Source organism: Setaria italica, chromosome III, assembly GCF_000263155.2.
Source record: "Setaria italica strain Yugu1 chromosome III, Setaria_italica_v2.0, whole genome shotgun sequence".
Taxonomy (NCBI): domain Eukaryota; kingdom Viridiplantae; phylum Streptophyta; class Magnoliopsida; order Poales; family Poaceae; genus Setaria; species Setaria italica.
This window is the reverse complement of record NC_028452.1, coordinates 21,556,470-21,566,200: the sequence shown is the minus strand read 5'-3', so window position 1 is coordinate 21,566,200 and position 9,731 is coordinate 21,556,470. Positions and strand designations below refer to the sequence as shown.

Sequence of the window (9,731 nt, the reverse complement as noted above, 5' to 3'; positions counted from 1 at the left end):
ATATGCTAGTGCAAAAGCCATCGCGCGCCGTACACATGGTCGCATCTACCGTCAGAGGACGAACCCACTTACCCACCTAGTTTTACCTGCGAGTTTTGGCATCGGGCATCATCAGTTCGAGTGTCTCGCTGCGTGGTCCATTTCGTTCCATGACAACGGAAGAAACCGTCCGAGAGCGCGATCGTTGCCATCAGACAGCGTAGCCACGGCGTTAAAACCGAACTGAGACCTACGGAGAATCTAGACCAAGTTCTACACTTCTACCGGCCTGTCACATGGACGCCACGGTGACTGGTGAATGCCGAGCGCCGACCGATGCCAGTGCTGCCGCCCCCCAGTTCGTTGGAAGACGCGGGGTAGCCGCCGGGTACAAGTAGCAGCTGGTGCTGTTCCATTAGTACATTCCTCTGCGTGCACTGCAGGGTCTGCAGCCGCGCAGGGAATACCTGCTCAGGTCTGAGTAAAACCAAACAACAGCTACTGTCCAGTAGATTCGGAGAGTTTCTACTCTACGCTAATGGCCAATTCTCTTCTCTCACTGCAGCCACCCCCTTGTAGCTAGCGATCGAGAGTATATGTATATCTGTACGCTCGTTGCCTTTCCTTATCTCCCTGTGCACGCGCGCTGTGTCCACGAACCTGTCCCGGCTACGTACCCGGCCGGGCCGTCCTGGAGGGCCGCCGGGATATGATGGCGGACGATGCGTTCTCCCCGCCTTCTCCACCGCCGGCGCCGTCACCTCTCGCCGCGGAGGACCTCGCGGACGCGCGCCTCGCGCCGTGGCAGCCCTCCCCGCCGGCGCCCCGCCGGAACGACGGTGGAGGCGGGCGGGTGAACCCCCTGTTCACCATACTTCCCGTCTCGGCGCTGGCGATAGGCCTCGTGCTGCTTGTCGCCGTGGCCGTCATCCTGGTGGTGACCCGCCGCGCGAGGCCGCGGAAGGTGGACGCCGGCGGCAGCTGCAACGGCGACGACAAGCCCGGCGCGCCCACGTCCAGCTGCGGCAGCCATAACGCCAGGTGCGGCTACGCCGCCGCCGGTAAGTAGCTGAAAACCCCGATGCGAGCGAGCGAGCGAGCGAGTCATGCGTGTAATCAGCATGTCCCTTGCATTATCTTGGTGCTGAATTCTGATGGCTCGTCTCTTTCATTTCGGTCCTCTGCCGCGGCGGCGGTGTGCGCAGGCGTCGGGTGCATATACGCCGGGCGGCTGGGCTTCTCGGCGGCGGCGCCGCGGAGCCGGGGCGCGCAGGTGTTCACGTACCGGGAGCTGGAGCGCGCGACGGACGGGTTCAGCGAGGCCAACGTGGTGGGGCGGGGCGCGTCCGGCGCGGTCTTCCGCGGCCGGCTCGCCGACGGCACCCCTGCCGCCATCAAGCGCCTGCGGCTCGACCATCGGCGCCAGGGCGAGCGCGAGTTCCGCATCGAGGTAACCCAAGCAACCCCACCGCACCACACACCCCCGCCCCGCCCCAGCTAGCGCGCGCGCACGCACGCCGCACACACACGTCGCCGTCGGCTCACGCCACCGTCCATGTGCACGTACGTGTACGTCCACCTCCGTCGCCCTCCGCGTCGCGCACGGCGCACCAACCTTATTACCCGTTGCCGCCGCGAGCAGAGCAGAGCAGCGCAGCGGGTACGGGTAGTTCGAGCCCCAGCGGTTGGTGCCGCCTGGGATCAGCCGTTGGGGCGGGCGGTGTGGCGTGGCGTGGCGTGGCGCCGGGACGTAACCTGGAAGGAAGGCAATTAACTGCGCCCGCCTGCCCGCTCGCTCGCTTCGGTGCGTCAGCGGTGGAAAGGCCAGAGCGTTCGTGCGTGAGCGTGACCGCGAGTGCGAGCCGCCTCCGGTGACAGACTGTTTCATCTCGTCTCTAGCCGGGCGCATGACCGAAGCCGATGGGGCCGGGCTCGTCCGTTGCGCGCGGATGCCTTGGCGGACGCGCGACCAGCTTGCCGAGGCACGGGAAAAAGCTTGCTCGCTTCCGAGGAGAGCTTGCGTTTCGCGGTGGGTGAGGCCCTGGCCCTGGCTCCGGTTGGTCGCGGCCGTTCGGCGGGCGGGAGGCGCGTGAGCCACGCCGATCCCGATCCTGTCGGGTACGGTGCCGCTGCTTGCCTGCACCAGCACGCCGTTCCGGGGCGCAGCACTGAAGCGCCCTGCGGCCGGCAGGGCGTGCGTACGGCGACCGGTTCCGTGGTCTTCTGGTTGGGCGCGTCACGCGCGGCGTGTGCGCTAACGAATAGTGTTCGTTGCGTCCCGGCTCGGCCATTAGGCTTTCACGATGTGTGGGCACGGGACCAATGTCACGAGCGTAATCTAGGTTTGGGTCTAGGACCTTTGGAAGCTTACGCTGGGCAATCATTGGGTGCCATGGGCCAAACTACCTTTGGCCTTGCATTTCATATTCCTAATGAGCCGGCAAACGCTATCACGTTCGCTGTTTAGGGCCATGCACTAGGAGCCGCGGATGGCAGCTTGATTTACTGTGCTGTTGTTTGCTTGCGTTTCCGGTGGCGTAAGCTTGTCTCAAGACTTTCCGAGTAGTAGACTCGTTCAGAGATGGGCGCGACGTTGCAAACAGCTGCAGATCGTCAACAGAGACGTTTGTGTACCCTGCGTGGGACTGGGATCTGCCGGCAACGCATTCGCACCAGGGTGGCCGTGGACCGCTGCTGGCCCTGCTCGTTCGGCCCGGTCATTTTGACCCAAACATCTCGCAGAGTAGGAGTAGCCGAGTAGGATCCACCAACACTAGCCGTGTCCGAGAGCCCGACACCTGCACGGCTGCACTGCACACATCGATCTGTCCGTTTGGTTGCCTGACATGGTCCAGTTTCTCGATCACACGTTCACCAGTGCCAGCAATAAAGCCCGGCGGCCACAGATCATCGCAGATGCACGCAAAGCCAATACGTTGTGTGCTAATGCATGCCATGGAAGCACAGTGGGTTCATCCAGCCATTAAGGATATCTCAGGTACCGTACCAGTTGACACCGGCACGGCCGCATGGCTCACCTGCTTTGAGAGCTGAGATGAGGTCGAGCCGGTGATCGAGTTGGATCGGGGACGAAATTAACCCGTGCATGTGCTGTGTGGGTCTGTCGACGCGCGATGCTGGCTGCATTGCTTTTGCTTAGCTTTCACATTTCCTGGAACCCAGATGGAGCACAGTACAGTCCTTGTGTACCCTGCAAACCGAACTTGACTTGGCGATCTCATTGTTGGTTGCAGCAGTAATACCAATAACTGAAAAGAAACTAACTGCAAAAATGCAATGCAGGTGGACCTGCTGAGCCGGATGGAGTCGCCGTACCTGGTGGGGCTGCTGGGCTACTGCGCCGACCAGAGCCACCGGCTGCTGGTGTTCGAGTTCATGCCCAACGGCAGCCTCCGGAGCCACCTCCACCCGCCGCCCCGGCCGGCCACGGCGGCCGGAGGCCTCCCGCCGCGGCAGCCGCTGGACTGGCAGACGCGGCTGGGCATCGCGCTGGACTGCGCGCGCGCGCTCGAGTTCCTGCACGAGCACAGCACCCCCGCCGTGATCCACCGCGACTTCAACTGCAGCAACGTCCTGCTCGACCACAACTACCGCGCCCGCGTATCCGACTTCGGCATGGCCAAGGTCGGCTCCAACAAGGCCGACGGCCAGGTCGTCACCCGCGTGATCGGCACCACCGGCTACCTCGCCCCAGAGTACGCGTGCCCCCCCTGCTTGCTTTTCGCTCTATAGGTCACTAGTTTTGTCATCGATGGATTGATCGCGGATTGCTTGCAGGTACGCGTCGACGGGAAAGCTGACGACCAAGTCGGACGTGTACAGCTACGGGGTCGTGCTCCTGGAGCTGCTCACCGGCCGGGTGCCGGTCGACACGCAGCGGCCGCCCGGCCAGCACGTCCTGGTCTCATGGGTCAGTGCGTCACCACCACCGCTTACTGTCTGATCGTTCAGTTCAGCAATCATGCACGAAATGATGATTTAGGATGACGGATGGGAGGACGCTCTGAATCAATATAACAACCTACCACTGTACTGCACGTACACTAGGCTGTGTGTTTCATGTTTGACTGAACGAGTGTTTTCTTCCCGTCTCGACAGGCCCTTCCACGACTCACGGATCGCCAGAAGCTCGCGCAGATGGTGGACCCTGCCCTGAAAGGCCAGTTTGCCCTCAAGGATCTGATCCAGGTCCCGTTTCTGCTCTGCTTAGCCTGTTATTCTCCTCCGTAGTCAATCTATTCTAACGATTTACCAAAGCCGCGCGCTCTCCAAATCCACTGATACAAATGCAAATGGGCAACAAAAATGGATACGATGCAGGTCGCCGCCATCGCCGCGATGTGCATCCAGACGAAGGCGGAGTACCGGCCGCTGATGACGGACGTGGTGCAGTCGCTGATCCCCATCGCCAAGCCGTCCATGTCCTGCTCCTCCACGCCGCTCAGACCGGCCCTGGAGCACGTCATCTTCATGAGCTCCTCTCAGTGCGCCAACAAGACCTCATAGTCTTGGCTGTGGCTGGTATAATGGTATCCAATACTGGGGCTGGCCATCCACAAAGCGCGTTACAGGGTTTCCTTAATGTATAGAGCTCCCCTCTTCTCCTGGGCTTGCAAAGGCATGATCGCAAGTAGTGCATCGTGATTATACTGGCGAAAGCGTACGGTGTGCTCTACCATTTTTTTTTGGATGAACTACTTTAAAGATATAAGATGAAAATAGAAATAATCTCTCTTTCTTCTGCTCATGAGCTCTCTGGGCTCTTGAACATTTGTGCAACAAGAAGAGATGGGATGGCTGAAAAGGCTCAGAAGCCCACAGATAATCAATTTATCCATGTGACAGAAAGAGATCTTCCATCGCCAAACCAACACACACTACACTACCAAGCAAAAAAACAAGCATTGGGAACGGGCCTCTAGCGAAGAGGAGGATTGGGCCGCGGTGCAAATGAGGTAGGGGCGGGCCGAATACTTGACTCCCGGGAGGGAGGGAATGGGCTGCCGAGTGAACACCGGCTGCGGATACATTCTTTCCCCTCCTATTTGAGACCAACAAACATCTGTGCACTGTGAGTGAGACAGCCGTTGAGAACAGGAGCGCATCGAGCCGCCGACAACTGCACAACAGCGAGCACCAGATCCTCTCTCGGAACTTCGGAAGGGGCAACAGCACGGTGAGTAGGTGACATCACTGCTGATCCAACCCCGGTTGATTTGCTGCGGTGATTCCTCCGTGTATTGTGGGCCTGTTTGGCTTTAGGGTGCTAAAGTTTTAGCACCCGTCACATCTGATATTTAGATGCTAATTAGGAGTATTAAATATAGACTAATTATAAAACTAATTGCACAAATGGAGTCTAATTCGCGAGACGAATGTATTAAGCCTAATTAGTCTATGATTTGACAATGTGGTGCTACAGTAACCATTTGCTAACGATGGATTAATTAGTCTTAATAGATTCGTCTCGCGAATTAGACTCCATATGTGTAATTAGTTTTGTAATTAGCTCATATTTAGTCCTCCTAATTAGCATCCGAACATTCAATGTGACACTGCTAAAGTTTAGCACCTAGTATCAAATACCCTCTAGCGCGGTGATGCTGGTGAACGGTGATCCCTGATCGAGGGCGGAATGCGAATACGCATCGTGTCATTATTAGGGGATGTTTGGTTTGAGTTGCTTATGCATAAGCAACTAAAAATAAGCAACTTTTAGCCTAAAAATACCAAACACCCTTACTTATGAGGTTGCTTATGGGGCTGCTTATTTTTTGCCCATAAGCAACTCTAAAAGATGCACTTTACACGTCTTGCCCTCATTGAATGCCTAGTTGTCCTCCCTCTCTCTCCATGATTAAGGGGGTGTTTGGTTCCTTTGCTTATTTTTTTAGCACGTGTCACATCGAATGTTTAGATACTAATTAGGAGTATTAAACGTAGACTATTTACAAAACCCATTACATAAGTGGAGGCTAAACGACGAGACGAATCTATTAAGCCTAATTAATCCATCATTAACAAATATTTACTGTAGCAACATATTTTCAAATCATGGACTAATTAGGCTTAATAGATTCGTCTCACCGTTTAGCCTCCATAGGTTTTGTAAATAGTCTACGTTTAATACTCCTAATTAGTATCTAAACATTCGATGTGATGGGTGCTTAAAAATAAATCAAGGAACCAAACCAGATCTAAGAATAAATATGACAATATCCATCTCATTCAAACTTATCCAAACAGCTAGACCCTTCCGCCCCCTCCTCCATTGGCGTAGGACCCGGCCACGTCCTCCCGTAGACCCCTGACCTCGGGTACGATAGGCCATCATTAGCCTACTGGACCCTTCCGCCGCGACCGAAACCCCCAGCAGTCTCGAACCTTCTCATCTCCCGGTCTCCCCGCCGGCCGGCCGGCCGGCCGGGCCCCCTCCGCTCGTTCCCCACGCAATTTGGAATCTCGAATCGCCGCTCAGCGCTCGCCATCCCTCGATGGAAAAACCCACGCGATCACGGCACTCTCTCTACGTGTCCCCCATTTATACCATCCCCCGTCCGTTGTTCCCGTCTCGTCCCTTCTGCTGCGCCCATCTTTGCCTCAGCCCACCACCATATTCCGACAGAGAGGACAGAGAGAGGAATGGCGAGCTCTCAGTGCTGCGAGAACCCGCCGGCGCTGGACCCGGCCGGCGGGGCGGGGAAGGTCGTGGACAGCTTCGGCGGGCTCAAGGCGTACGTCGCCGGCGCCGAGGACTCCAAGGCCGCCGTCGTCCTCATCGCCGACGTCTTCGGTACTTGATTGCTTCCTTTCCATGCCCCCCGTCGAATCCGGCTCGCTCCCCGGATCTTTCGCTTGGGATCGTGACGAGTAACAAGTGTTGGTCCTCCTCCTCTTGCAGGGTTCGAAGCGCCGAATCTGAGGTATGAATCATTGTGAGAAGTGATGAAGTGATACTGGGTTTCCTTTTGCGCTCATTATTTTCTTCTTCTTATTTTTTTGGGGGCAAAACTCTGTGCATCGATAGTTCTGTAGAATCACCAGGATAGGTGGAGATGGATCTTGGTGGAGTTTTTTGGGGGATATATGTGATATCAAGACTGGAAATTTTGTGCTGGAGTGGTTGCAGAGTGGAAATTTTGTGCTGGAGTGGTTGTATCCTCTTGCTTGGTGCTGCGGTCAAGTTGGCGTTATTTATTTAGGATTCAGGTTTATGGCAGTGGGTCCTCAAGTCACCATCTCCTGCTGGTTCGGTGTGGAAATTCGTGGCCACGAGATGGAGAAATCCTTTTCAACAAAAAACCTTTTAGGAAAAAAACGATATGGAGAAAGGTCCTGTAAATCATAGAAACCGTACCTATACCTAGTTCTCTACTACTCCTAATTTGGAAGTCGTTTTGGCTTTTAATATATAGCAAACACTATGTATCTAGAAAAGCTAAAACGACGTGCAATTTGAAACGGAGGGAGTAGTAAACAGCTTGCTTATATAAGCCTACTGGTAAGCTACCTCGGTCATCATTATATGATGTTTTGGACTGCAAAAAGAAAAAAAAAGAACTGCAAGAAAGCTAAATTCGTTTTTGAAAATACCATTTAAAGTTGACTGGAGGGAGTATTATATATGTGCATTTTCCTGTGAATTTTGACAAATGGATCATTGGAATGTGATTCACAAACTTTGGGACTGGACGACCATGCGTGCTGTTACTGTGTTGGGTATTTTAAAGTTGTTTCCAAATGCCAGTACTAAAGTTCAATGGTGGCCTCTGGTTGTGACCTCTTAAATACTATCAAAGTTGATATAATCATTGAGCATCACTTATAAACAAATATCTGATAGTAATGTTTACCTTATCTCATGAAGGAAGATAGCCGACAAGGTTGCTTTATCAGGATACTTTGTTGTGGTGCCAGATTTCTTTCATGGGGATGCTTACATACCTGAGAATGAGAAGCCCATACATGAGTGGCTAAAGTCGCATGCTCCGGTTTGTTGCCCCAGCCCCTTTTCTGAACTATTTCTGCAAATATTTTGTGTACCTTGTTTCTATTTATGCTGATTCAAATGAGAAATCAAATTAAGATGATAATGAAGAAAGTAATAGGTAATTAGAGAATGTTTCTAACCCGTAAGAGTAAATATCTTTATGTCATGATATATAAGATGACTTTCTAATGACAGCGATTCTCTCTCCAATTTTTTATGAGTGAAGCTCTCTTGGAACCTTGAAATTGCTGTCTCTAATGTTATTGCCTACCAATAGAGTGCCGAGGATGCCTCTTTTCATATAAATGGTGACTAAAACTAAGATTGCCTACATGCTTAGTAACTTTTCAATGACAAATTGACAATACATTCTTTCTGGTGCTATGAGATTTTCATCTCTGGTTCAAAATCTGTAGGTTGACTGACTATTTCGTATATTTATATGATGATAGGAGTATAGGACACAAGTTATATTACACTAGTTAGGAAGGCTATGTCAGTATGTCTAATCAGCTCTGTAATGTCGTATCCTTATTTTCTCTTACCCTATTTCTTGCAAAAGCATGTATTGGATTGGAACTGTTACATATTGGTTTCTTTCCTTTCTTTCTTTTGCTGCACAAATTTCATCAACAAAGAAGGTATTTCTTTGCTAGGAAAAAGGGTTTGAAGATGCAAAACCAGTTATTGCTGCTCTAAAGGAGCAGGGAGTGTCTGCTATTGGAGCTGCAGGTTATTGCTGGGGTGGTAAGTAGCATTTTTCAATGCTCATGTGGTTCTGTAATAGTCATATTGACATCTGAAGTTTTGGCCCACTGAGCTTTTTCTTTCTTCCCTCACATTCAGCGAAGGTTGTTGTGGAGTTGTCAAAAGCTCAGGAGATCCAGGCTGCTGTACTGTTGCACCCTTCGTTTGTTAGCGTTGATGATATGAAAGGTCAAGATTCTTTCTTTGAATTCTGGAGATGCACAAACATTGTTCTATTGCAAATGGTTCATTTGTTAACTCTGTGATACTTCATCAGAGGTCAAGTGCCCTATTTCTATACTGGGAGCTGAGGTTGACAAAATGTCCCCACCAGAATTAGTCAAGCAATTCGAGCAGGTCCTTTCTGCGAAATCAGGGGTAAGTTCTCATTTTAAGCAACTTAATCCGCATTTGCTTGAGTTACAGAAATCAGCCAAATTATAATTATTCTAGTGCCAAACGTGTCATTTGTGCAAATCATGCTGGACACATTCGTCATTAATTTTCATTGATTCTTCTCTAGATGCTGATATGCGTTATAATTCATTGGAGCTTCTGATCTTGAATTGGTTTTCACCTTATGTTCTCTACAGGTTGGTCACTTTGTCAAGGTTTTCCCTGGTGTGTCTCATGGATGGAGCGTGCGGTACAGCCACGATGATGCAGCTGCCGTGAAAAGTGCTGAGGAAGCCCTGGCGGACATGATCGATTGGTTTAACAAGAACCTGAAATGAACTCTGCAGTTCCATCCCGCCTTGTAATAAAGCACATCCCAGTGCGCTCATTGTTCGAGCATTGTGGGCTTATCTGTTGTTTTAGGGCTTGCGCCGTCGGATAATTGGAAGTCTCAGTCTTTATGCCCGTACACATTCGCTGTAGACTGGTTGTGCTGAATCCGTAATAAAACGAGGTAAATCACGACGGCGATATGCGTCCATAACACTGACTGTTTTTCTGAATTGTGTTCAAAAATATATTTCATGCGCGAGATCAA

The 9,731-nt window shown here is 52.1% G+C and overlaps 2 protein-coding genes across 2 annotated transcripts; both read left to right on the top strand.

Annotated features, from left to right (window-relative positions):
- The first annotated feature begins 444 nt into the window (after nt 1–444).
- Nucleotides 445–4,745, top strand: LOC101773063 (probable serine/threonine-protein kinase PBL7). Its single transcript, XM_004962103.4, has 6 exons — nt 445–1,040; nt 1,185–1,429; nt 3,283–3,695; nt 3,778–3,910; nt 4,099–4,188; nt 4,321–4,745. Exons 1-6 carry the CDS (start codon nt 689–691, stop codon nt 4,504–4,506), a joined length of 1,419 nt encoding a protein of 472 aa, XP_004962160.1. The 5' UTR covers nt 445–688; the 3' UTR covers nt 4,507–4,745.
- A 1,655-nt stretch (nt 4,746–6,400) lies between these two features.
- LOC101772660 (endo-1,3;1,4-beta-D-glucanase) lies at nt 6,401–9,679 on the top strand. The gene is made up of 7 exons (XM_004962102.4): nt 6,401–6,793; nt 6,902–6,923; nt 7,868–7,991; nt 8,647–8,737; nt 8,837–8,926; nt 9,015–9,115; nt 9,331–9,679. Exons 1-7 carry the CDS (start codon nt 6,643–6,645, stop codon nt 9,469–9,471), a joined length of 720 nt encoding a protein of 239 aa, XP_004962159.1. The 5' UTR covers nt 6,401–6,642; the 3' UTR covers nt 9,472–9,679.
- Nucleotides 9,680–9,731: the final 52 nt, after the last annotated feature.